Raw genomic sequence first — 27,709 nt, 5'->3', positions numbered from 1 at the left:
TAACAACCAATTTTCCCACCAGAAAGAAAGTGAAGCCTGGCACTTGCTAGTTCATATTCCACTCGATCAAGACCGGTGGCGACTCACTTCCGCTCGCCAAGCCGAGTGGTTATTCCAAAGCAACGACACCGTTTGGGTCGCACAAATCCTAGCCCGGCGACGACGCGAGGGAGACAGGGACGCGTACCGTCTCGGCGGGCACAGTGGAAGGGAATAAAGTTAGTTAACCAACGGGCGCCAATATTTATCGGCGGCCTCCTCCGCCTCCACTTCCCCGCTGCGCCCTTTTTAACCGCCTTTTAAAGCTCCCCCCGCCCTCCCCTGCCTTCTTGCTCCCCCACTCCCCACTTCACCCCCCCCCCCCCCCCCCCCCCCCCCACTGCCGCGAGAGCAGGCGGCCGGAGGCGGAGGGGGGCTGCGCGTAGGCTCGGCGCCATGGCCCTGGCCGACGCCACCGCGTTCCCCTACGGGCTGCGCGTCCTCGTCGTGGACGACGACCCGACGTGGCTAAAGATCCTGGAGAAGATGCTCAGGAAGTGTTCCTACGAAGGTTGGAATCCCTGCTGCTTTCCTCTCTGGTTTCTTCAGCTTGATGGATAAGTCGCGTTGGGAGAACAGGAAAGATGGGTGATCACGTGCTCCGCTCACGCACCCACGCCTAGTGTTCGTTGAAATTACGTAGTGAATGATTTTTGTTGCATCTCGTGCTTGTGTTAGGAGTACGTTCTGGTAAGTATGTAGTCTCCTTTCGGCTTTCGCCAAGTCCTTGTTGGTTTAGGTGGGGATAAGGTTCTTGATTAAGGTGATTGGTTGCTTATGTTCTTCGGGGAGTTTCTTTATATATACATGACACATCAGTTTTCCCACTTTTGGGCTTCTCTTATCTGCTTGTATGCTAGTACAAGTGAAGTAATCGCGATTGCTCGGACAGGAGGTATTTCTGCCTTGGATATAGTTTGTCATACCGTGTGGCACCAACTTTATGAGTGAAAGCTATAGGACTAATCCATTATCTTCTTCCCCTAAAAGTTTCTTATGGTGAAACATGGAGCAAGATAGGCATTTTAAACCTTGCTTCATTCTGAAGTTATCTTTATTTCTTCACTGTTTTAGATTGATGGCTTGTGTATCTATAAAAACACTTAATTTGTTCCACCAGCGTGTAATTTAAGCACTGTATATAGTTTAAAAATATATTCCGTGCCTTGTCTTCTTACTTTACAGTGCTGCAGGGTGCAGACTGTTTATTTGCTATATATTTAGGCACCATAACTGGCTTTGTAAGCAGTAAATTTTCAATAAAATTACCCAACAGCATATCATATTTGGTTTTTGCGGACAATCTTTCATTTGAACAGAATTTTTAGTCTGTTTGGCAAACCTATTATCGGTTATCACTAGTATTGAATGGTCTGTTTTCTTTTACAATTTTTATTGCTAATAATCCATCACACTTTCAACCAAATCATAGTGCATGCATACGTCCATGTATATAATTTCTTATCATGAATCAATCTGTACTGAGACTAAAGTAGTTATTTCCCTGCAGTCACCACATGCGGTTTAGCCAGTGTTGCCCTCCAAATTCTTCGGGAGAGGAGAAACAAGTTTGACATTGTAATAAGTGATGTCAACATGCCTGACATGGATGGTTTCAAGCTTCTCGAGCACATTGGACTTGAGATGGATCTACCTGTTATAAGTCAGTATTCAACATCAAAACTCGTCTTCCTGCAAGTTTCAGAGAACAAATAAATAATATATTTTTTTCTACTTTTTTGAATATCTATTCTTAAAATACCAAATTGCTCCAATCTGATTTCACAGTGATGTCCATCGATGGAGAAACAAGTAGGGTGATGAAAGGTGTCCAGCATGGTGCTTGTGACTATCTCCTCAAGCCTGTTCGAATGAAGGAACTTCGGAACATCTGGCAACACGTGTATAGGAAGAAAATGCATGAGGTGAAAGAAATAGAAGGTAATGACAGCTGTGACGATCTCCAAATATTTAGAAATGGCTGTGAAGGATTGGAAGAGAGGGGATTATTTATGAGAGCTGATTCTGATACCATGAGGAAGAGAAAAGATGTTGATAAGGACCACGCAGATCAAGACTCGAGTGATGGCGCTACCGTTAAGAAGGCTAGAGTTGTCTGGTCCGTTGATCTTCACCAGAAGTTTGTTAATGCTGTGAATCAGATTGGATTTGACAGTGAGTCCTCTCAAAAAAAAAAACTTGATAAATTTGCACCTTCCTTCCTGAATTTATAAAATTTTCACGATGCCAATTTGAAATTGCAACTGTTGGTGTCTTGCAGAAGTTGGGCCAAAGAAAATACTGGACCTAATGAATGTTCCTGGCCTGACAAGGGAGAATGTAGCCAGTCATCTTCAGGTATGGCAGATATCATATTCAAAAGAGTACCCTTTTTTTAAGGGAAAAGTTCGGTTTTCAAAACCAGATAGGAAGGGCCATCCAACTATCAAAACTGGGCAAATTTGACCCTTTGGGTTGTTTCAAGGGTGGTTTTGCATATTCTAGAATTTTAAAAAGTTCAGGTTTAATTAAAAAATTCATAACTAATTCATTTCAAATCTGTAAAATATCAAATTGGTGCCAAAAAATTTCTGAAAATGTAACATATCTGTTGGTGTTCTATTTGGCATTATTTGAATCTTAATTGTTCATGTTCCTTGTGTTTTATTAAGAGCAATAAAACACTAGGAATGGTAACAAATATGATGTCAACAACTCCAAATGAGTACCAACAAATAGCCTACATTTTTGGAAAACTTTTGGTACCAACTTCATTTTTTTGGATTTGAAATGAATTAGTTATGATCTTTTTTATCAAACCAAAACTTTCAAATTTCTAGAAAATGTAAAACCACCCTCGAAACCACCCTCGAAACCACCCAAAGGGCCAAATTTGCCCGGTTTTGACAGTTGGATGGCCCTCCTTATCCGGTTTTGGAGGTTGAAAATTGAACTTTTCCCTGTTTTTAATGTTCTGTTCCTTGAAAACTGGATCTTATGCTGATTGCTGATGAGCTTTGACACAACATACTCTTAGCCTAGTCATCTTCATGGAAAAGCTCCAATTGTGTAATTCATTGGGCTAACTCTTGTAACCTAGTAATCTAGCAGCTTCCTCTGAAAACTTCTTTGCAACATTACTTGCATCCTCAACATACAATACAATCAAATCAACGAAGCCTTTTGTTGCAAGCAATTTGCACGTTCATCCTTAAAGCCTGAAATATAAAGACATTCGAGGTTTCATGGAAAGGCCAAACAAAGTTTGAAATAGATCATGTAATTCAATACTTAGAATCAAGTTTAACATCCTTAGAATTTATAGATGTTTTCTAGTATTAACCTCGTCTGATAATAGATTTATTTTTCTATGCTCTAGTCTAGAATTTATCCTTAGATTTATTTTAACATCCTTAGAATCAAAGTTTGAAATACTCTCGAGTGTCCTAATAATAGATTTATTTTTCTATGCAGAAATATCGCCTATACTTGAGTAGGTTGCAAAAGCAGAATGAGGAAAGGATACTGGGTGCTACTAGGCAAGATTTCAGTCACAAGGGACCACCGGATAACCTTAACCTCCGAAACTCCTTCCAAGAGCAACCTAGCAATGGTGCCAATGGGTTTCAGCATACTTCTCAGAAGATCCAAGCTCAGAGCAACATGCTCGATCCTCATTTGGAGGACACGAAGATTGTGGTGCCCTTGAAGGTGTCAGACAAAAATGGAACCCCAGTAAGTGATGTTATTGATCCTCAGAATGTCCCCAGTGCCTCGCCTTTAGGTGGGGTGCTCTCTTTTGAAAGAATGCCATTGAATCAGGACAGGAAGCCATCAGAAACCATGATCTTGGAATGTCAGTCCTGGAGTGGAAATGTGCCACCAAAGCAGTTCATGCAGTACCCAAAGCATAACCATGAACGCTGCGACCTGCTAGGAGACTATTCTTGCCTGCCCAAACCAGACTTAGAGCACCCAATCACCCCTGGTAATCTATATGTCCCACCACCGTTAGTATCGATGAGTTGCAGCATGGAGGGGGATGTCAGAGACTTCTCAGATGTAAAACGAGATCTTCTTGGCTGTATGAAGTCCTTATCACCGGCACTGACGTGTACAGTTGATTCAGTTTCTGCTCAACTTAGTGACAGTGTTGTGACCTCAACTAACAATGACCCGAAGTTTTCCAGTGTGGAGGGGTTGTCCAGCAGTAAAGAATGTCTTTTTGATCCGGCAAGGAACCAAACCACTTTGCTTAATTCAGAAGAGGCGAGTATCATATGCGGTACTGATTTGGCTTGTCTACCTGATGACCTGTCTGGCTATCAACTTCAAGGCATAGGACTGAACAACATCGATTTATTTCAGTGCAATGATGCAATGATGCTACATGGACTGCAGAATAACTGGTATGACGATCCAGAGCTTAGTAGTGAAATAATGGAGTTCCCATTGCTAGATGAATGCCTATTTGCATGAATGCCTCAGCCGCTCCCATCTTTCGACCATGTCCTTCTGTGAAGAAGGATGATGTTCTTTGGTATGTTCCCATATAGCGCCTCCTGTAGGGCTATAGTGATCTAACTTGATCCTGTGGTGGAAGGATTTAATTTCTAGTCTCTCCACTTTTGATAATTGTCTGTATTATAGATTGTGTCATGGCACAGTGATTATAATATATACCCTTTACGATGATCTTCGAAACTATGTATGAAGATTGTCAAATCTTTGGCTTGCACAACTGACATTTACAGAAAACTTTAACTATGATGCAGCATTGCATACACTATGTTAGCCTGATGACATTCACAGGAAAACTATTTGTACAGGCGAAGAGAATCCCTGCAGAGGCTGCTGATTGTGAGGTCATTTGCTGATCTAACATGAAAGAATCACATAGGTCAATGCGACAGTGATACAGCTGTACGCGGAGTTCTAGTGCAGTTCTGATGCAGAGCTAATATATATGCGGACTAGTTTGCCTAGAGACTAGTTCTTCAACTTAAATTGTCCCATCACCGGCACCCGGTTACTGCTGCATCAGCAGGACCGGCTGTTTCCGATGGATGTTGAATGTCATGAAGAGTTGAAGACTATGAGAGTGGCAGAGTTTACTGACATCAGTAATCAGTTAATCATCGCCACAACTACAGTTGTACTCTGAAAAGTGACATATACAGCCGTCCCTCACAGTGCAAAACGTGATATATCTGAATTACCTGAAGCGATAGTTATTTCTACTTCTCAATGAAACGTTCATAGTCTATACTAATTAGTAGTAGCTGATCTTGATATCGCCCCTTTAAATTGCCTGAAGTTGACTGGTTTGCATAAATCCTTGTCTTGCGGACTCTTTTCTGTCAGTTGCCCAATTACTCTGACGATCAAAACCAAACCTCATGCAAAGTTGAGACTGGTTACTTAGCACGATAAGTCGACGTTCTGTGCTGATTGTTGTTTCCCTTTGCCGTCTTACCAGGATTCTGTACATAAGACGCTTAGGGCGTGTTTGGGAGCACTTCACTTCACCAAAAATCACTCCACTCCATCAACTCCAAAAAAATCGCATCCAAACGCTGTTCAGCTCCAGCAATTCCGGCTCCAGGAAAAACGTGGAGCAGGGGTAGATCCACGTTTTTTGTGGAGTATCTCAAGGGGTGCTCAAAAACCTTGTTTACAGACCTCGTCGTGGAATTCGTAGTTATTTACCCACCATGCCATCCGTTACACAGTACCCCTTTGATTTCGGTCAAAAGAAAAAAAACACCGAGACCCATCCGCTACTCACTTGCCTGTTGCCCGACCTTGCGCCGAGGCATCCGCCGAGCCGCCGTCGGCGCTCTTCCGGCGAGATGGACGAGGACGGAGGTGCCAGTTTGGGTGGCGCGGCGAGGGAGGCGCCCGCCTGTCTGGGCGGCGCGACGAGGGAGCCCCCCGCCGGTCTGGGCGGCACGGCGAGGGAAGGGCCCGCCGGTCTGGGCGCAGCACCGAGTGCGGCCCCCGCCGGTCTGGGCGCAGCGCCGAGTGAAGGGCCTGCCGGTCTGGGCGGCGCGCCGAGGGGTGGCCCCGCCGTTCTGGGCGGCGCGACCGGCGCGATGAGGGAGGCACCCGCCAGTCTGGGCGGCACAGTGACAGGCGTCCCCGCCGTTTTGGGCGACGCGGTGAGGGGCGGCCTCGCGCAGGCAGGAGCTCGTGGGCTAAGCGCTGCATCAGGCATGGAGCAAGATCCGTCCAGGGGTGATTTTGGCGGCCAGGATGATGATGACCAAGGTCTGGACGTCGGCGGACGAGGTCGTGGCCGTGTTGGCAATTTCAGGGGTGGCGGCCGTGGCCGTGGCCGTTGCGCCGGGCATGGCAATGAGAAGGCATCAAAGAGAAATGCTCCTGACACGGTAATGGTTTCATCTTTCGCTTTTCTCTGTGTATGGTCCACGGAAGGACTTCTGTTATGGTAGGTATGAAAACATACTTTTTGCAAATTGCAATCAACCTGCTTTTTTATTTCGAATCAGAACTAATTTTAGGTTTATTCAATAGGAGCATCGTAGTCATAACTAGTTGCAATGAATGGACCACCAGCTGTGCACCCAAAGTTTGTGTTCAGAAACATGTCTGTAGTAGGATACAGTGGTGAATGTGTTCTTGTAGACCACCCATTTGATAACAGATAGTATGCTACCAACATAGCAGCACTAGAGTTTGTTTCCGGGGAAACAGATATTAGTATATCGCCTAGGAAATTTAGCAGTAATAGAGTTTGTTTCAATAAAGTCCGCTGAATGCGGAGCAAATTGAAGAGTTACAATTAACATGCAGCAGGATCATACACAAGAATTCCTTATATTTGTCCAGGTACCATAGTTTGGTTAATGAGATTTCAGACTGGTGACCTTGCTGAAAAATACGCCGATCCCCTGGTTAATGGTCATGTCTATGCTCATGTGAGATGTCTGCACACTTATTTTTCTTAATGCCCATTAGATCAAACTACGTTAAACTTTTAAGTATGAGATCATAAGAAGCATGTGCCCATATCCACATTTATTTATTGTACAATGGCCCAATACCTTTACCAGTACATGTAAGGAAACAGATTAAATCCTAAGCAACTAGGCGAGAAAACAGATTAAATCCTAAGCAATTCAGAAGCCAAGAGGGCAAGAATCTGATGTGAACATATATAATAGAGAAAACGAGTAACAGGTATCAAACAGTACGAGGACACCAAACCGTTCAGCTGGTTTCTATTTTCGCACTAAAACAAAACTTAGAAAAAACCCTTGGCAGTAGCACCCACTACAAGACTGGAATGTAACAAACAAGGTACTATATCCGGTCACTTCACTTCTTCTCTCCCTTCTCTGCCTCAGCAGCCTTCTTCTGGCAGGCACCAAGGTGCTTCTTGTTCATCCGCTCAAGGCGGAGCTTGTCATAGGTGCATATTTTGTTATATGGATTGTATGTTATATGGATTGTGACTGAATAACAATTGTGGTTTTATCAACGAGATCAGATTACTTTGAATGCTTGTACTTGAATGGACTGTCATATGTTATTCAGGGTGATTCAATTGAATGGACTGATGCAAACACGACGATCATATGTTCGTTGTTTGCCAAATTGGTTAAGAAAGGGAATAGACCGAACACTCATTTGAACTCAGTAGGCTATGATGAGGTCAGCAATGAATTTTTCAACCTCACAGCAATTCGTTTGACCAAGCGACAAATGAAGAACAAGTGGGATAAGTTGAAGATCGATTTAACGACTTGGAAGAAATTAATGAGGAAGCAAACGGGTGCGGGATCGGAAAGAGCAAGAGGTGTGATTGATATGGATGATGAGTGGTGGAAGAAGGCAAGGGCGGTGAGTTCCGAAACTATTTTATTTCTGATTTTATTTCTGTTAAGCAATAGGTTCATGTCATTTCTTTTCGTAAATAATGATGATGTCCTTGCAGGATCTTTCAGGTTGCGGCAAGTTTCGAAAAAAACCGTTGCAAAATGAGGAGGACTTGACAGTGATGTTTGCTGACATAACTAATGATGAAAGCGATCATTGGAATCCTACGAGCTCTAATCCCATCATACCACCAACATAAGAGGATGTTGACAACGGACATGTGAATGAGGTTCATGATGTCCCTTATGATTGTGACGATGACGGAGTTGCTTGGGATGAAACAGATGAGGTCCAAGAGGTTACTCCTTCTCCTACTATTTTGTTAGCAAACAAAAGAATTCCACCAGCAAAGAAACAAAGAACTGGAACAACACAAGTTATTCAGGAACAAGTAACCAAGATTGCTGAGTCCGCTTCCTCTTTTACATCTAAAAAATTGGGTGAAGTAACTGTGCAACAAGTCATGGATCTTGTGTTGGAATGTGGGGCAGGATATGATACAGATGTGCATTATATCGCCACGGAGTTGTTTGTGAAGAAGGACCAAAGGGAAATGTTCATGACCCTGCCAACAAACGAGATTAGATTTAATTGGCTTCGCAGAAAGTACAATGTCAAGTATGGCAATTGAGGAATTGTGTCATTTTAAGAATACTTTTTTGTTCGTATGAACTATTGTTATTGAAACTGAAGTGTTATTTTAATTTTTACTTATTTGTTGGACTGAAGTATTGTCATTCAACCTTAAGTGTTATTTTAATGTCAAGTACTTATTTTATTTTATATGTCATATGATCTCTTATCTGTAGGAAAGTGAGAGCGATAGTGATGACTCTAATGATGAAAGCGAGGTCTTTTGGAATCTTATGTTGGGTGCTGCAGAAATTGCACAAATATATGCTGACCTTTACCTTGTTAAAACCCCACCAAGGACATCTGGTATAAGTGGAACGGGATGGCTGCTAGAGACAATGAAAAGTCCTGGAGAAAGTCATAGACAACTACGTATGAACAATGAAATCTTCTTGGATCTTCATGGTGTGTTGGTGGGAAGGTATGGGCTGCCACCTTCTATGCACATTAGCACACAAGAGATGCTTGCTATGTTCCTATACACATGTGCTGGAAACGAGTCTAATAGGAGAGCTCAAAATAGATTTAAGCATTCTGGCGAAACTGAAATTTGAGGAGGTTCTAAATACTTTGATGGCTATGACAAAAGATTTCATTCGACCAAAGAATCCCAACTTCCCCACAGTCCATAAAAGGATAAGAGATGACAAACGTGCATATCCACATTTCAAAGATTGCATTGGTGCACTTGATGGCACTCATATCCGTGTTGCTCTTTCACCTGATGAGCAAGTAAGATATATTGGAAAGAGGGGGGTGGCCACTCAAAATGTACTAGCAGTATGCGACTTTGACATGCGTTTCACTTATGTTTCCACGGGATAACCTGGAGCTATGCATGATACAAGTGTGTTGTACAATGCACTCAGAGTGGATGAAGAATTTTTTCCACATCCTCCACAATGTAACATGTGTTCAATTTGATATATGAATGTGATTAACATGTAGCATTAATCCATAACTCATATTATTTTTATGTGAATATAGGCAAATACTACGTTGTGGATGCGGAATATCCTAATCGTCCTAGCTACCTCGCTCCTTACAAGGGTGAAAGGTATCATTTACCGGAATGGCATACAGGTATTGAACCTAAGACGCCTATGGAAAGGTTCAATCGGGTTCACTCATCTATTTGCAATGTGATTAAGCGATCTTTTGGACTATTAAAAATGAAGTGGCAATTTTTTTGAAGATGCCACCATATCCCATGTACAAGCAAAAGATGATTGTTGTGGCTACCATGATCCTTCACAATTTCATTCGTGAGCATGGAGGTCAAGATGAAGACTTTGCTGGATTTGATCGTGATTCTAATTTTGTTCCTACAATACCGGAAAGATATAACAAATATGCAGTTTCACAAGCGGCGTCAGATGGGTCAACTTCCGCACTCAACGCGCCAACTATGGATGTCTTTCGTGATGAGCTAGCCACCGCACTCTCTCTTGCTTGGAACTAGTTTATAATGGAAAGATTGATTTTGTACCGTATTTGTTGCAACCTTTCATTTTGCAAAACATTATCGAGTTGAACCTTCTATTAAAAAATTATTGTAGCATCATGTATTGTAGCGTCATGTACTGTACTGTAGCGCATGGTACTGTATCACCATGGTACTGTAGCGCCGTGGTATTGTAGCACGGAAAAAATAAAAGAAGAACCCTCCTCAATGCTAAAAACAAAACCAACTATTCACCATGAGCAAAATAGAACTTTCCCACCAAATCCTTGTATTTTTGGAGCTGGAGCACTACAAACAGCCAAACGCGTATATCAGCTCCATAGTTTCCTGGAGTTGGTGGAGTGGAGCTGAGAAAGTGTGGAGCTGATGGAGTGGAGCTAGATTTTGGGAGGTGGAGTGCTGCCAAACACCCCCTTAAACATGATAGCTACAACGAGCAGCAACTTCTACTGTTGAATTCTTTTCAGTTATTCGATTCTCCTCATCTACCAAAGAAACGCGAATTGTATACAGAATCTACGTAATTGACAGAAAATTTTGCAGCTAACAGGTGTAATTTGATATCATCATAGTTACCTAAGTTCGGACAGGTGCTCAGAAGGCAAACCCGTTTGCATCAAGCGCTTTTGGCTTGTTGGCGTATAACAGTACTGCCAGTACGTTTACGCGAACGTCCCAAGTTGGCGTACTTGATAAAACCCGCGACTTCATGAAGTCCCCACTCTGACACGGGGGCGCACAAACGGACACCAAACCAAGCGCGAAAAATTATCCGGAGGGTCAGAGAGACACCGGGGGTCTGCCCCGAAGGCCCAAAGGCGGGATCCGTGCGGGCGCGAGATCCGCCACGCCACCATCAATGGCGGCGGCGGCGATCGCCGGCGCGTTGGTGGCCGCGCTCCTCCTGCTGTGTCCGGCCTGGGCGTTGGCGGCGCCGGCGGTGGGGGAGGGGCGGCGGCTGCACACGCTGTTCTCGGTGGAGTGCGGCGACTACTTCGACTGGCAGGCGGTGGGGCTCCTCCACAGCCTCCGCAAGGCGGGGCAGCCCGGCGGCGTCACCCGCCTCCTCAGCTGCGCGGAGGACCAGCTCCCCTCCTACCGCGGCCTCCGCATCGGCCACACCCTCCAGGTCCCCTCCTTCAGCCGCCACCCACGCACCGGCGACTGGTAACGCTCGCCGTCACATACACAACCATCACTCCTCTCCGTGCTCTACTTACTACTGTAGGGATTTTTTGTTCCTTCGGCCAAACTGTAAGAGCTAAATTGTATTGGTTATTATGATTGCCATTTTCACAAGTTTGGAGAGGCGTTTCTGCTAGAGTAGTTAGTTGTGGTGCTTCGAAATGGGATGAGCATTTCTGGATTGCTGCTTGAGAGCGTTTCTGAGAACAAATCCCTGATTTATGGTATAATCTGCTGACTGCAAAATAAAATTTGAATGATTGGACTAGTAATTGGATGGATTGCAAATGAACTGTCAAACTCCAGCATCATGTAAAGTATGGGGAGATCATAGGTTTTGGGCACGGTAGTATATTTGGTAGAAGTTTGCGATAGACTGATAGTCATAGAATAAAATGTTGAGAAGTCAACTGGAATGAGGGATCCCAAAGATACACCTATTGGAGATGTTGGGGTTGCTATTTTTCAAGTTAAAATTCATTGTTTGAAATGAAAGTGAGCTCATTGAGCATCCTGCTATTTTTCATGTGAAGGTACCCGGCCATCAATAAGCCTGCAGGGGTGGTGCATTGGTTAAAGCATAGTCCAGAGGCTGACAATGTTGATTGGGTTGTAATCTTGGATGCTGACCAGATTGTTCGAGGACCCATTATTCCCTGGGAACTCGGGGCAGAGAAAGGCAAGCCGTTCGCTGCTTATTATGGGTATGATTTTTACTCGGTTGGCTGTTAATTTCTGTCTTTCTCCTTTCTGTACCAATACGGCCTTAGTTAATTGGAAAGGATTGAACTTCAATAAATCACCTAATTATTCTTTTTGTATCAACAATCTAGACATTTAATATTCTTCCTTCCACTATGATCTTACCTATGTTTGGAATAGTAATTTTCTAAATCACATTTTATTTTCCTGTTAGAATGTCAGGAAAATTCGCTGTACAAGGTTGTAGTATGTCAAGGAGGAATTTTTTGTTCTGCTTCACATTTCTAGAGGAATACAATTAGATATGTATTTTATATTCCAACACTACCTGTTGCTTGTCAGTCATAGGCTGGGGCCCCATTGTAATGTCTGATTTATACTGAGCCTCTGACTGGTTTCAATATATATTTCTCTTAACTAGATATTTGAAGGGATGTGATAACATCCTAGCACAGCTTCACACTGCGCATCCAGAATTTTGTGATAAAGTTGGCGGAATTCTCGCCATGCATATTGATGACTTAAGAGCTCTAGCACCTCTATGGCTTTCAAAAACTGAAGAAGTGAGGCAAGATAAGTCCCATTGGTCAACCAATATTACTGGCGATATATATGGCATGGGTTGGATCAGTGAGATGTATGGGTATTCATTTGGTGCTGCAGAAGTAAGTTGAATTCACTATCTTAGCTATGCGTCTTTGACAAAGTAAAATTTTGACTGCATGGATCCCAAACTTCCCTGTAGCTTCATTATCTGGTCCTCGTGAACAGGTAGGTCTACGGCACAAGATAAATGATGACATAATGATCTACCCAGGTTATACTCCAAGACCTGGCATTGAACCACTTATCTTGCATTATGGTTTGCCATTTAAAGTTGGAAACTGGTCATTCAGCAAATTAGAACACCATGAGGATGGAATAGTTTATGATTGCAACCGCTTATTCCCTCCACCTCCTTTTCCTAGAGAGGTAAAAAGTCTTTCTGATCATATTTCAGGGTGTGCTCATTTATAGCTAGATGTACGTTAAAGATTTCTGAATGTTGCTGAAATTTATAGGTCGAGATGATGGAACCCGACCCAAATGTAAAACGGGGCTTATTTTTAAGCATAGAGTGCATTAACACCTTGAATGAAGGGCTCTTGTTGCATCATGCATCTGTTGGCTGCCCGAAAGCACAGTGGTCAAAATACTTGAGTTTCCTTAAAAGCAGAAGGTTTTCAGAGCTTACAAAGCCAAAGAATTGGAAGGGTCAAAAGGTTGACAGCACAATGATTATGCAACATGCTGCATTATCCAAGGCAAACAGAGAATATCCAAAAATACACACCCTTTTCTCCACTGAATGTTCATCATATTTTGATTGGCAAACTGTTGGGCTCATGCACAGCTTTCGTTTAAGCGGACAGCCTGGTAACATTACACGCTTATTGAGCTGTACGGATGAGGACTTGAAGAACTATAAAGGCCACGACCTTGCTCCAACACATTATGTTCCATCTATGAGCCGACATCCATTGACAGGGGACTGGTATAACCTGAGTTTAAGCGTTTAACATAGTGTCTAAATTGTTCAAGAGAACCTTCTCATATAGTTCTTTTGCTATGCTAGGTACCCTGCAATTAACAAACCTGCAGCAGTTCTCCATTGGCTCAACCATGTGCAGACTGATGCTGAGTTCATTGTCATCTTAGATGCTGACATGATCATGAGAGGTCCCATCACCCCATGGGAATATGGAGCAAAACTCGGTCATCCTGTTTCTACTCCCTATGAGTAAGACTTTGTTGTGCCATGAAAGTAGCCTGTGTTTGGCCATGCTGTAGTTTTTCTATGGTTGACCTGAAGCATGTGTTCTCCATGTAGTAATGTTACCCTTGATGTGTATCAGATACCTCATTGGGTGTGACAACATACTTGCAAAGATACACACTCGCAATCCCTCTGCATGTGACAAGGTTGGTGGTGTCATTATCATGCACATAGATGATCTTCGCCATTTTGCTATACTTTGGCTACACAAATCCGAGGAGGTTCGTGCAGACAAAGCTCATTATGCGACAAACATTACTGGTGACATATATGCATCTGGCTGGATTAGTGAGATGTACGGTTACTCATTTGCAGCAGCTGAGGTACGTGCAGTTTTATTCTTATCCATCTTTTTAAAAATGTTGTTGCAAGGATCACAGGCTCCATTGAGACACTCCTAGAAAATTAGTATGAAAGTTGCAGCAATTAATTCTAGAAAAAAATAGTGTGGGTAGCATCAGTTAGCACACACTTGTCTCATTTCAAGAAAATAAAAATTTATTTCATCTGTTCACTATTCATTGTCTATCATGTGGGGTGACCTCTTCCTTATTCACTTGCAGATTAACCTGCGCCACATTATTAGGAGGGACATAATGATATATCCAGGTTATGTTCCACTACCTGGAGCAAAATATAAGGTTTTTCATTATGGGTTGAGATTTGGAGTTGGTAATTGGAGCTTTGACAAGGCTGATTGGAGAAATTCTGACGTGGTAAATACATGCTGGGCCAAGTTCCCTGAACCACCTGATCCAGCTACCATCATGCAAGAAGATCTAGATGCACGGGAGAGGGATCTTCTGAGCATTGAATGTGGGAGGGCGTTGAATAAAGCCTTATACCTTCACCATAAGCGCCGAAATTGCCCCCGATTAGACACCATCCACAGCACCTCTTCTAACAAAATTGAGAGAATTGCACATGAGTCAACCAGAAGTAGAAATAGAGGAAAGTTTGAGTCCATGGACGCAGCAAGGGAAAAGACTGTCGAAAGGGCTGCAGCCACCATACCAAATGTACATAGATCAAGGAGACGGGGCAGATCTTCCAGGATGTGGATAATTGCTGTCTGGGCAGTATCAATTTTAGTGTTCTTAATGGTAATCTCCATATTTTTCACTGACCGAAGGAGAAGTGCTTCTAGATCTAGGGTTTCTAGAAGTCTGAAGGCTCATGTCTAAGTATTCCTTATTCTAAGGACACCATTTCTGACTATAGAATAGACAGTATTTCCATAAGGTTATTCCTTTGTGAGCATTATACATAAAAAAGGTGCAGTCCTGGGACTCTAGAAGCTAACATCTGTTTCGAGTCATCAGAAGCAGCCAGAGGACTTGGATCCTCAAAATCCTCTTTTCACCTTTCTTTGAGTTGCTAGAAGATTTTGGTGCTACTGCTGTTGTATCTGATTCAATAGGTTTATTTATTATGATGTAAAGTCTCATATGTCGTTTTTAAACCTTATTGGTTCCCCTTGTCAGAAACTGTCAATTTGTATAACATGTGATTAATTAGATGAGCATAATCCATCCTTCTGAAGCCAGAGAGTTCAATGACCTCATGCTCTCATCAAAACACGACTCATGGGAGTTCAAGGGCAGCTCCAGTGTCGGTTCGATTGGTATGGACCTCGATTCGCATGCTATCTTGGTTCGGTTGCTCCAGTAAACATTCGATTGGTGAGGCCCACAGTTAAATAAAAAAAAGTAAAAGTAAAACAGGTCAATCACTTGCGCTCGTCAGTTTTTTTATTCAGCTATCTGGAGTGCGATTTTCGATCTGACACATGAGCGTCAAATCTTAAATCGTGTTCAGTTTGGTTTTTTGAGATCACGGTTCGATTTGAAGCACATAAGCTGCTCCGTCCGAACAATTGAACAAATGAGAGAAAGAGCCCGCACATAAGACTTTGTTTTGGATCATCTCAGCAGGCTCTCAGCCTATAAAAGCCCAACTTGCTATTCAAAAGCCCAACTTGCTGCCATCTCAGCCCACTGGTGGTAAAGATCCCCCCACTCACGGACTCACCGCCCTCATCATCATCACACGGCCGCTCTCACTTTCTTCTTCAGTTCACACGGGGTGACGCGCCCCTCCCTCCGACCCGTCCACTTCGAAACATTTCGAAATCTCCAACCCCAACACCCGAAAGGGCGAAAACCCGGCACCTCGAAATTTTCCCGCCCGGAGCCTCCAAACCCTAGCCCCATCTCCAGCCGGCGACGCCTCCCCGGCGGCCGGCGAGATGCATATCAAGGAGGTAACCCTCGAGGGGTTCAAGTCGTACGCGGGGCGGACGGTGGTGTCGGGGTTCGACCCGCTGTTCAACGCCATCACCGGGCTCAACGGCTCCGGCAAGTCCAACATCCTCGACTCCATCTGCTTCGTGCTCGGCATCACCGACCTCCGCCAGGTCCGCGCCGCCTCGCTCCAGGAGCTCGTCTACAAGCAGGGTCAGGCTGGGGTCACCAAGGCCACCGTCTCCGTCGTCTTCGACAACTCCGACCGCTCCCGCTCCCCGCTCGGCTACGAGGATTCGTCCGAGATCACCGTCACGCGCCAGGTTAAAAATCCCTTGCTGTCTTCTAAGCGTTCCCTTGCCTGTTCGTGTTTGAGCTCCGTGGGGGATTTTCTTAATGCCATTTGGGACTCACGCCACAATTTTCTTCGCATAATCTCGAAATTGCCACTGATGATTCACTGTGGGTTGCTTTCCAAAGATGCGCTACTGATTGGGGTGGTTCCGAGGCATAAGGAGGTGGTGATTTGTGATGTCTGCAGCTGGAATTTTGACCGGATTTTAGGAGTTGGGTGTGATTTTGTCCTTCAAGTCTCAGAGTTGTTTAATTTATCGATACCAGGGTGGGTTGCATGTTGTTTTGGTTCTGTGAACTGAAACTCTGGAAGCAAATTTGTATGCTGTGGACACTGGTGTATTAGAGGTGTTGATTATGGAGTAGGAATTTCGGACTGCCTTTTTGTTTCTTTCCTAAAATACTGTACCTAATTGAGGCTTTGGCTATTAAATATGTTGATCCAAGTGCTGAACTGGACATATTTCTTAGTGTGTTTTTTGTGTCCAAAGCTGATATGGATAGCTTTGTTCATGGATTGCAAGGAATTCAGGATTGCTATTGATGCTGATTTTTTGCTAATTTGTGCCTAGCTTGCTCATTTTTCAGTCAAACACTTGGTTGACGTGTGTTCTAGCTGATTTATTTTTCTTACGAGGATCAGGGATTGCAAATTTGCAACGAATGGACTGGATTTGTTCTGATTTTGTTGATGCATAATCTAGTCGACACATCTTTTAGTTTAAATACTTCATTTTCAGTGATGTGGATGTTTTGCGCCCAGTGATTCATGATTAAAAATATTTGCAGCTGGAATTTTGAAATTATTTTCGGTCTAGGAGTCCAATTGTACTGGAATGATGCTATTTAGGTTGATGCAGGGTGTGGAGGGCTGGTCATGTGAGGATGTCTTGGAGTTCATTTATGATTTTACCCTGAAGGCTTGGAATCATATAATTTTTTGATACCAGGGATCGGGTGGTTTCAAGCTGTTGAGCTTTTTGTTATTCAAAAGCAGACATGGATTGCTTGTTACTGAAACAATCAGAGGTGGTGATTGTAGAGTTGGTTGTTTGAAAGGTTTAAAGTGTCATCTTTGCTAAATTCTATATCAATTGGGGCTTAGAGTCAGTTGATTTTGTTAGTTTTAGATTGCAGGGAGTTAGGGTTGCAATGTTTGAAGCTGTATTTTTCAATTTATTTTAAGGGTGTTGTAGCTGACACATTTGTTGAGTCGAACACTTAGTCTGAGTGGTGTATGGACAGTACATTTGTATTGTTCTTAATTTGTTTAGTATGTATTTAGCATGATTGCAGAATATTTTTGTTTATTTCCTCTCATTTGCTCGATTAATTCATCCAATGGCTAATATATCTGCTTTATTTGAGTGTTCTTTTGCTATTTGATTCCTCCCTTTTTCTGGAAAAAGTTTTGTGTTGTTTCTTGTGGACCAAATTCGTCCCAAGTTAATGTTTGTCCTATACTTGTAGATTGTAGTCGGTGGACGGAACAAATACCTTATCAATGGCCATCTTGCACAACCTTCCCGGGTGCAGACCCTTTTCCACTCAGTACAGCTAAATGTAAACAATCCTCATTTTCTAATTATGCAAGGGCGCATAACAAAAGTGCTCAACATGAAGCCACCAGAAATTTTGTCCATGTTAGAAGAGGCAGCAGGCACACGAATGTATGAAATGAAGAAAGAATCGGCTCTTAAGACACTTGAGAAGAAACAGAACAAAGTTGATGAGATTAATAAACTCCTTGATGTTGAAATCCTTCCTGCACTAGAGAAGCTTAGAAAAGAGCGGTGCCAGTACATGAAATGGGCCAATGGCAATGCTGAACTGGATCGGCTCAAAAGGTTCTGTATCGCCTATGAGTTTGTTCAGGCTGAGAGAGTGCGAGATGGTGCACTCAATGATGTCAAACAAATCAGGGCAAGGATTCTTGAGCTGGATGAAAATACAGAAAAGCTAAAAGCAGATATACAGGAAATGGACAAGAACATTTCTACCTTGGCTGCTGAAAAGGAAGCTAAACTTGGTGGTGAGATGAAGGCTTTGTCAGATAAAGTGGATAAACTATCTCATGCACTTATTAAGGAAACTTCTGTGATGAACAATCAAGAGGAAACCCTGAAGTCTGAGGAAAAGGGCGTTGAGAAGGTAATGGTGCACTGATGTCAGACATGCTAAATTTTATTTTGAGTAACTTACGAGGTCTACCATTCACATGCAGATTCTCAAAAACATTGAGGACATAAAAAGATCTATGATCGAGAGAGATGCTGCTGTAAAAGATGTAGAAGATGGGGCGTCTGACATGAAAAGGAAAGCAGAAGATCTGACAAGGAAGTTGGACGAGAATGAGAAAGAATATCAGGTATGTAAAGTTGACACACCTTTAAATAGAATGCATTAACATATACCTCTTGGCTTTGTGTACTCTTGGAGTACTAAATTCTTTTCTACCCAGGGTGTGCTAGCAGGAAAAAGTAATGCAAACGAGAAGAAATGCCTCGAAGATCAACTTAGAGATGCAAAAGCTGCAGTTGGAGATGCAGAATCTGGATTAAAGCAGCTGACTACCAAAATAAGTCATTCTGAGAAGGAGCTGAAGGAGAAGAAAGCTCTGTTAGTATCCAAACGTGATGAGGCTACTGCTGCTGAGAATGAGCTGAAAGAAAGGACAAAAGACTTGGAAGCTATCAAGACATCGATGGGATCTTTTAATTACAATGAGGCCCAGATGGAAGCTTTGCAAAAGGTATACACTGGTATAAAAGTGTTATTGTGGCATAAGAAGTGCCAATAAGAAGGCTATGCTTCTGATTGTTGACAATTATTCTTTTCTGTGTTATGATCATTTACAGGACCATTCTACAGAGTCAGAAATTATTCAGAATTTGAAGGACTGTATTCGTAACCTTTCGGGTGAGCTTGCTAATCTCCACTTCAGTTATCGAGACCCTGAAAGGGATTTTGACAGATCAAAAGTCAAAGGGGTCGTTGCACGTCTTATTAGAATAAAGGATAGCTCAGCAGCAACAGCACTGGAGGTTTGTTCAGAAAACTTCTCTTTGCGGGTTTGAAGCTAATTTTCTTTTTACCGAAGGAGTTGGTCCTAGTTCAGTTATGAACCAAATATTGCAGGTTACTGCAGGTGGAAGGCTGTTTAATGTGGTTGTTGATACAGAAGACACTGGCAAGAAATTATTGAAAAATGGGGATCTCCGAAAACGAGTAACCATCATACCTTTGAACAAAATCCAAACATACATGATACCTGATAGAGTTCAGCAGGCGGCTCGTAGACTGGTTAATATTTTTCCCCTTACCTCTTTTGTTATACCGGTACCTTTTGGTTGGTGATGACTTGTCTAAATGAGAAGCATATACTGATTTTCTTTGTAGGTTGGTCCTGACAATGTTACATTAGCTCTAGAATTGGTTGGATATGGCGAGGAAGTAAAGGTCGGTATTGCATCTTTTCAGTTAATTTTTGAGAAAAGTTCACTGAATGCTTTACTCTTGCAGATTCGTATACATCCTGATGTATAGTGTTTTGTTGTTTTCCTCAAACTTATAAGTGCTAGAAAAGCATTCTGCAATGCTTGTGGTCACTCATAATTTTTTGTACTTTAAATATTAAGATCACATGCTTCTGGTTGTCTGTTTAATGGATTTTCTTATCGCAGAATGCTGTGGCTTATGTATTTGGTTCAACATTTGTGTGTCGCAATACGGAGGCAGCAAAAGAGGTAATGTTGCTTTCTGTGGGAATAATTTGTTATACTTTAATTTAGTTGAACATGTATCCAAGTATAATACAAATTGTGGTTGATAGTGTTCCTGTTAATTCTCTTCTTGACGCAGGTTGCATTTAATAGAGAAGTTGGCAGTACTAGTGTGACTCTTGAAGGTGACACTTATCAGCCTAGTGGCCTTTTGACTGGAGGCAGTAAAGGGTGAGTTGCAATATTTTACTCAATGCTATTATTTTGCCTTGACCATTTTCTTTGTGGAATTTGTTATTGATGTTCCTTTGGTATTCTTGTTTGTTACACAAATGTTTTTTTTTTTGTGAAGAACAATGGTTTTTCCAGCTTCTTTCAACTACCACATTAGATGCTCTGATTGTGTTGGATTGGTTGTTAATTGATGAAATTTGCACCATAGATGCCTGTGTTTGGCTAGTCATTGTTCTTTCTAGTGATTAACTGCAGTTGCCATAGAGTAAAAATGGCTATCCTGTGGCCAGACAAACAGACCCATAATTTTCTTAGTAACGTCTACCATAATAATGCAGAGGTAGAGGGGATTTGCTACGGAAACTCGACAAATTGGCTAAAGCTGAGACTGATCTATCCGATCATCAGAAAAAGCTCTCTGTCATTGAACAACAGGTATCCACTGAATGCACAATGCCTGCATGTGAGTTTTATTCTTCTTACCATTTCCTTGTGAACTGTATGAATTTATTTGCAGGATGAAAGATCTACACATCCTACTAACCACCTTTTGCCCTTAAAGTGCTGTTTTAATCTGTTAACTGAAAGCTTGTAAATTCATCTAATATTTACGTTTCCTGATAAGAAAGAATATTCATTTCTGGTCCAAGGTGAGGTGGTGGTTGTGTGATTGGACCTTTTATCTCTCTTAATACAAAAATACTCAGCTCTCCCGCGTATTCTAGAAAAAAAGATGAAGAAAGAGTACATGAAGCATGAATGCATATCTAATTAGTAAATTGTAAAATATTTTGCTTGCGCAGTAATTCTTGTTATGACATGTATTCTTTGATACGGTTAGCATGTATGCACAATACTAGAAAATAGGTCATCTCTGGTTCATTGAGTCATTTATTGTGCTGGCCTCTATCAATTATCTCTCTTCATTGCTTCTGTAGCAAGTTATGTGTTGGTTATGTAACCTATGCTAAATTTCATTTTCTAGAAATTCTAATCTCTCCCCTCCTCTCTTCTTTTTTCCCAGATTGGAGCCCTTTTACCATTGCAGGAAAGGTACACTAAGTTGAAATCTCAGTTTGAACTCAAGTCATATGATCTCTCGTTATTTCAGAAAAGAGTTGAGCAAAATGAACACCACAAGGTATTAGCTTACACCATCAATATGGTTTCCTTACCAGTTTCCAGTTTCAAATGAAATTAACAGTTTTTTTATTTGAACTTCAGTTAGGTGAACTCGTAAAGAAAATAGAACAAGAGCTTCAGGAATCAAAACAAGAGTTGACAGAAAAGCAAGTGCAGTATGAAAAATGTGTGTCAATGGTTTCTGAGTTAGAACAAACGATCAGGACTTACGGCACTGAACGCGAAGGCAGACTCAAAGCACTGGAAAAAATGATCAAATCACTGAAATCAGAGATGCAGTCTATGTCAAAGCAACTCAAGGTTGCTTAGTTTCTCGTTGCTGCCACAACTGATTTACCGCTTAATCTCTGAAGCATTTTCAATACAAGCTGCTTCTCCTTGTTGATCTGTGCGAGCAGTTGTGGGAGAGTTCTGGATGTGACCCAGGACCTTGTCGGCATGGCTTAGATAGACAGCCATCATTGGCTACCACACTGGCGAGGCAGGCATAAAGGAAACTGGGTATTAGGTTGACCCGATTGATTAATCCCAAAACACTGCCAATTTCCCCTCTACACAGAGCTAGTTTAGCACTAACAAACTCCTAATTGATCCACACCTTATCTCTCAGCACTTGCTAACTCGAAGCAAAAAAAGATCAAATAAAGAGATATATAGACGTATCTCTAAATCTCTGCTGTTGCTACCACATTCTCCTGTGCAGGTGCTCCTGGCGTCTTAGCCTTGTGCCGTTGCTTGTATGTGAAGTCCCATGTGACCTTGGTCTTTGTGCTAACTCATATTTGAGGCAGTATTATTTATTTTTGGTTAGATGAAGATATGTAGGATATTTTCTTAAAGCTGCATATAGCTGAAAATTATGACTTTCGCTGATTACCTTGAGTTAGTCACAAGCTCTTTCTGAAGAGACATGTTAGTTTGCAAGGTAACTATGCGGTTAGCTTTGATGAAGAGGCTAGAGATTTTTTTTAGCATGCAGAATATATCCTGTTGAATTTCTACTCTGATACTGGTCATACATTCTTTTATACTTGAACAGTCATCCTGACAATTCAATCTTGGACACATCACATATTTCTAATTGCATATCTGAAATAGGCTTATGAAAGTGAGAGGGAGAGGCTGATCATGGAGAAAGATGCGGTTGCTAATGAGCTTGCTACGCTAGAAGAGCAGTTATCAACTTCAAAGGCTCAAATTACTTCTCTGTCTGAAACCTTGGAAAAACAAAGGGACAAGGTTACTTTGTACCTGGTGTTATAGTTACCTTGTACCTGGTGTTATTGCTGAGTTTTAGATTATTTAGTTAAATATGCTGTTGCACTTCACTCGTGGATCACAGGTTACTGCCATAAAGCAAGAGTATGATCAAGCTGAAGGTGAGCTCAATGTTGGGCGTTCGAAACTGAAGGAATGCGACTCACAGATAAACCGCATGGCCAAGGAACAGCAGAAACTTCAACAGAAATTAAGCGATTCAAATGTTGAAAGGAAGAAAATGGAAAATGAGGTTATAATCTCTGCTGCATTTTTCTGATTTATAATTGATTGCTTGAACATGCTTTAATACCAGAATATAACATATTAGGTTAAGAGGATGGAGATAGAACAAAAGGATTGCTCTTCAGTAGTTGATAAGCTAGTGGAGAAGTATAGTTGGATTGCAACTGAGAAGCAGTTGTTTGGGAAAAGTGGTACAGATTATGATTTTGAATCTTGTGAACCACATAAAGCCCGGGAGGAACTTGAAAATCTTCAAGCTCAACAATCCAGGTATTTGTGATCCTATTAGCTCCATTTCACTATGAATCATCAGATGCTGATGCTAGTGCTCCTGAATAGCTCTACTCATATCAATTGTGTAATTTTGTAATTTGCAATGTACCTGCCAAATGCAGTCTGGAGAAAAGGGTCAATAAGAAAGTTATGGCAATGTTTGAGAAGGCAGAGGATGAGTACAACGATTTGATGTCAAAGAAAAACATCATTGAGGTTGGGCCCTATTCATGTATAGTTTCTTGATAGCCTGAGAATAATTAATTTTGAGAGCTGCACACACATAACTTTTATCATCTGCAGAATGACAAGGCAAAAATCAAGAAAGTTATAGAAGAGTTGGATGAGAAGAAGAAGGAAACCTTGAAAGTCACATGGCTCAAAGTAAACAAGTCAGTATATGAATCCTTTGGTGACTTATTATATATCTGAACAGATGCACTTGGTCCTTTAAATATTGCTAAAAACCTAGTTTTAGCATGGTATTCCTTTACTCATAAATATGCAAATTGGTGTCTAACATCTCCATTCTGTTTCTATAGGGATTTTGGGTCTATATTCAGTACTCTTTTACCTGGTACAATGGCAAAACTTGATCCTCCAGAAGGTGGTACTTTCTTGGATGGTCTTGAAGTTCGTGTAGCATTTGGGACAGTTTGGAAGCAGTCTCTGTCTGAACTTAGTGGAGGGCAACGATCCCTTCTCGCTCTTAGTCTTATTCTGGCGCTGCTTCTTTTCAAACCTGCACCACTTTACATATTGGATGAGGTATATCTGAATATGATTTACTATTCAGATTTCGTATTGGCGCAATCTACTGTTCTTGAGTTAGCATAACTTTACTGTATTAGCAAGAATGAGGCATTAGGGCAAGTGAATACGATAGGCAATTTCTCAAAATCAGATTTATTGAAACATATAAGTAAGTTCAGTTTTGAAATATAAGTAAGTTCAGTTTTGATGCTTTTTCTTGAGATCAGTTTGATAAAAAAATTTAAAAGATGGAAACAATCAGTCATTGGTTATGATTAGTTAGACTAAAGGAACTGTTCAGAGCTTGAGTTCATCTCATCTAAGAAGGCCTTTTACCTATTTTATAAACAGTGTGGTGATTGGTGAAGACTAAGAGTAGACAACCGTACCTTAGGATGGAATGATGCCACATTGTACTGTTGCAAGTTGTTCTCATGGTAGGTCTCAGTTGTTGGATAACTTAGTTCTGGTCTAGAAGGTACTTCCTCCGTTTCAAATTGTAGGTCGTTTTGGCTTTACTAGGTTCATAGATATTATTATGCATCTAGACCTACACTATATCTAGATGCATAGCAAAAGCTATGCACGCCAAAACGACCTACAATTTGGGACGGAGGGAGTGTGTCTTAAACTGAAGCAACAGGAGAAAGTCATGCAGAGCAGTACTTGGTATTTAGAAAACATATATAATCAGGGCCCTGTTCACTTGTTCATTTCATGATAATTTAGTTATAAATCCATGGATTGGGCAAGGTTCTTCTATTGTTATATGTCGTACAGTCTTGTATATCTGATGTCTCAAGTGTTCTAGTTTGCGGATCGTTTGCGCAGGTTGACCATTTTAAATTGACTATTATGTTCATGTGCTGCAGGTTGATGCTGCCCTTGACCTTAGCCACACACAAAACATTGGTAGAATGATCAAGGCTCATTTTCCTCACTCACAGGTAATCTAAATGCAACTATAGTAATTTATAATCCCGTTTAGTCAGGTGTATTATATTTAAATGTAGTAGGTAAACTTTCTTAAAAAGACAGGTCTCTAGGAGTTGCTTACCACTAATGAACTGTTGCTTTGCTGGTGCACTGCTGATTCAGATGCACACCCGTCTGCGTTCTGAAACTTGTAAGGCTTAAATTCTGAATGTTGGAACTAATGTGTTTGCAGTTCATAGTTGTCTCGCTTAAAGAGGGTATGTTCAACAATGCCAACGTAATATTCCGGACAAAATTTGTTGATGGTGTGTCCACTGTGACGCGAACAGTGCCTTCTAAACAAAAATGACCAGTTTATACACCACGCTGCTTCTGTAGGTATGTTCCAATCCTGAACCTTGGCGTACAATTCCGAAGCTTTCGTTCTCATTAGTTATTGTATGGTCACATAATCTTCTCTGTTAATTCTTCCAGGAGAATGATTTATGCAAGCTGAACCCCCACAATTGCTTCTAGATTGCCAAATGGTTTGATGCACCCTAACTTATGGGGTGCTCGTGCTTGGTGCTGTGGCCGCAAAATGTCTCAAGCTCCTCGCTTGTCAGGCCGTGGCATCAAATTAGGCACTATAACTGTAACCCCATGTTACGTTGATGACCTCGTATGTACTTTGATCTGCCCCAGTGTGTAATTAGTGGTTGAACAATTTCGTTTTGGAGATTGAACACCTACGTCGTCATGATTGGCATAGCATGTAAAGTATCGGCCATCTGTTGTCGTGGGTTATCTTTTCATGCTTTTGTTCCGTTTACTTCATGAGGTTCTTTGCTCTGACATTGACTCTACGTTACAATGTGAAATTGCGTCGATCGCATCCTCGCGCTATCCGACGGCTGAGAGCAAGAGCTGTGACGTCGTTATGCGTTAACAGCTGGACGACAGCGGTACGGGGTATTCCCCATTGATCCACTAATTTCGATCGTTCCTGAAGGTTGGATAGAACTATAGCCTTCTTCTGGTATAAGTTGATGTGCCCTAACTACTTGTCCCGACCTGTTTGCCTTGCCCACACCGTAGAAAGCAACCCATGGCTGTTGCATTTGCATCCGAGGAGATGGCCTCGACGTGCCACGTCGAGGCGTCCAGCGGCTCGCACGTCTTCAAGGTCGCGGGCTACTCGCTGACCCAAGGCATGGGCGTCGCCGCTTCAGTGAAGCGCGTTCACTGCCGCTGGGCACGACTGGGCCGTCGTGTTCTACCCGGACGGACACGGCGTAAACGAGAGCACCGACCACGTCTCCGTGTTCGTCACGCGGGCTACGCCAGGTTCATGTCCCTGGCAGAGGTGGAGTCGTTGGGGCTCGTCCACGGCTACTGCCTCGCCGTGCGGTGCATGGTGCGCGTGAGGTGACCGGGACCGTCGCCGCCGTGCCGGCGTGCTGGCCAACGCGTACCGGCACGTGACCACGAAGACGTGGCCGGTGCTGCACCACGTGGCCCCGTGTGCATCCCTGACGTGGATCGGACGGCCCCGTTCACAAATCGGATGGTCGTCACACCGTCGACGCCGAGGCGATATACGATAGATCCAGTGAAGAACAACCCTCACGGCCGGACCTGTCTTTGGAGGACTTCTTGGCTTGGGCTGCTAAGACCATTATAAAGGTGAGATGATCTCTAGCTGATACAACACGTCGTAAAACTGCTCGACCTGATGATCGAAGCATATGCGATCGATGGCAAGCATGATAACTGTGCGTTTCATTCTTTTTTGTTGCAGATTTTTTTTCATTGTGGTGGTCGCTTCCGTCTCGTTCCTCTATGTACAATACGTTTTCACAACAGAGACGTGGATCGAAGGCCTGCTGATCTTACCACTAGGGGCTTGCCTAGCTATCTTCATCCTTATGGCTGCAATCACCTGTTAGCCAGACGCGAGTCGCTTTACGGCGCATGTGAAAGGAAGTGCAGCACGAGCAGCTGTTTAATAGCATACGTGTGACGAGTTTTTTCCCTTAGAAAAATACCACATTACCACTGTCTCAGTTACTGGATGTAACGATATGTAGCCTTTTGATCGGTACATCCATGGTCGTCAAATTAAAATCGTGATTTTGTCGTAGATTTTACGTCTTTATGGCCTGGTTATATTGTTCTAGTCAATAGAGTCTGTGTTTCTACGATTTTTATAGTTAAGCTCTGAAAGAATATTTAAGATCTTATAATTGCGCTCTTACATAAAGACCTCTCATTCGATTTAGAATCTACGATTTTGACAACATTGGCCACACCTCAACTGAAGGTTTGCTGGTGCCTGGTGAAACTGATAGCCCACTTGCTTCTTCTGCAACAATGATACGACACGGTGAAAGTGCTGCTAGTGCTAGCCTTCTACTGCTGTTACTGCAAAGACTAGTGCTGAACAGGTCGCCGAAGGCCCTTAGACGCCTCTACTTTAGCATGTCTGAAAACCCCACAAGTTTAGATTACACCAGATCGTTAACAATGAAGTGCAAGCGCTACTCATTGTTGTTTTATGATTTCTGGCCTTCTACGTTAGAGATTTGAATTTAAGAAATAGATTATTGCCCTGAAACAATATACACACACTATTCAGGATATGCTTGCCTTTACAGGTTTCTGTCAAGTATCAGTCGCCGGCCATTACACTTTCATCTCTAACCCTCCTGCCACCATCCTTTCCTCTCTCCGTCATGAAACCTCGTGTTGCCGTGTCAGGACCTTGCCGAGTTGCCCTTGTGGAATGGGCTGCACAAAATGAACATCAATCAAATGTGAGATCGCA

At 42.4% G+C, this 27,709-nt stretch overlaps 4 protein-coding genes across 5 annotated transcripts; all 4 read left to right on the top strand.

Annotated features, from left to right (window-relative positions):
- The first annotated feature begins 376 nt into the window (after positions 1 to 376).
- Positions 377 to 4,746, top strand: LOC117856943 (two-component response regulator ORR26). The gene is made up of 5 exons (XM_034739396.2): positions 377 to 550; positions 1,550 to 1,702; positions 1,828 to 2,214; positions 2,321 to 2,397; positions 3,514 to 4,746. The coding sequence occupies exons 1-5, from the start codon at positions 436 to 438 to the stop codon at positions 4,516 to 4,518; spliced, it is 1,737 nt and encodes a 578-aa protein (XP_034595287.1). The 5' UTR covers positions 377 to 435; the 3' UTR covers positions 4,519 to 4,746.
- Positions 4,747 to 4,903: 157 nt separating this feature from the next.
- LOC117856944 (uncharacterized) lies at positions 4,904 to 8,287 on the top strand. 2 transcript variants are annotated; one of them, XM_034739398.2, is made up of 3 exons: positions 4,904 to 6,431; positions 7,600 to 7,905; positions 8,010 to 8,287. In XM_034739398.2, the coding sequence occupies exons 1-3, from the start codon at positions 5,754 to 5,756 to the stop codon at positions 8,055 to 8,057; spliced, it is 1,032 nt and encodes a 343-aa protein (XP_034595289.1). In that variant the 5' UTR covers positions 4,904 to 5,753; the 3' UTR covers positions 8,058 to 8,287. The 2 variants fall into 2 exon arrangements, with proteins under 2 accessions (XP_034595289.1, XP_034595288.1); XM_034739397.2 differs by having other exon boundaries at positions 8,000 to 8,287.
- A 2,510-nt stretch (positions 8,288 to 10,797) lies between these two features.
- Positions 10,798 to 15,284, top strand: LOC117858065 (peptidyl serine alpha-galactosyltransferase). The gene is made up of 8 exons (XM_034741048.2): positions 10,798 to 11,206; positions 11,758 to 11,928; positions 12,348 to 12,591; positions 12,698 to 12,898; positions 12,988 to 13,460; positions 13,542 to 13,706; positions 13,822 to 14,065; positions 14,306 to 15,284. The coding sequence occupies exons 1-8, from the start codon at positions 10,899 to 10,901 to the stop codon at positions 14,924 to 14,926; spliced, it is 2,427 nt and encodes an 808-aa protein (XP_034596939.1). The 5' UTR covers positions 10,798 to 10,898; the 3' UTR covers positions 14,927 to 15,284.
- A 532-nt stretch (positions 15,285 to 15,816) lies between these two features.
- On the top strand, positions 15,817 to 25,714 carry LOC117855731 (structural maintenance of chromosomes protein 2-1). Its single transcript, XM_034738110.2, has 21 exons — positions 15,817 to 16,308; positions 17,810 to 18,490; positions 18,564 to 18,707; positions 18,801 to 19,091; positions 19,198 to 19,383; positions 19,478 to 19,642; positions 19,739 to 19,798; positions 20,023 to 20,085; positions 20,201 to 20,292; positions 20,634 to 20,730; positions 21,320 to 21,436; positions 21,520 to 21,738; positions 22,537 to 22,677; positions 22,781 to 22,948; positions 23,027 to 23,211; positions 23,337 to 23,430; positions 23,518 to 23,606; positions 23,757 to 23,982; positions 24,840 to 24,914; positions 25,136 to 25,281; positions 25,378 to 25,714. The coding sequence occupies exons 1-20, from the start codon at positions 15,991 to 15,993 to the stop codon at positions 25,250 to 25,252; spliced, it is 3,528 nt and encodes a 1,175-aa protein (XP_034594001.1). The 5' UTR covers positions 15,817 to 15,990; the 3' UTR covers positions 25,253 to 25,281; positions 25,378 to 25,714.
- Positions 25,715 to 27,709: the final 1,995 nt, after the last annotated feature.

This window comes from Setaria viridis, chromosome 5, assembly GCF_005286985.2.
Source record: "Setaria viridis chromosome 5, Setaria_viridis_v4.0, whole genome shotgun sequence".
NCBI classification, from domain to species: Eukaryota; Viridiplantae; Streptophyta; class Magnoliopsida; order Poales; family Poaceae; genus Setaria; species Setaria viridis.
The sequence above is the reverse complement of the archived record's forward strand: the minus strand, read 5'-3'. Positions and strand labels throughout refer to the sequence as shown.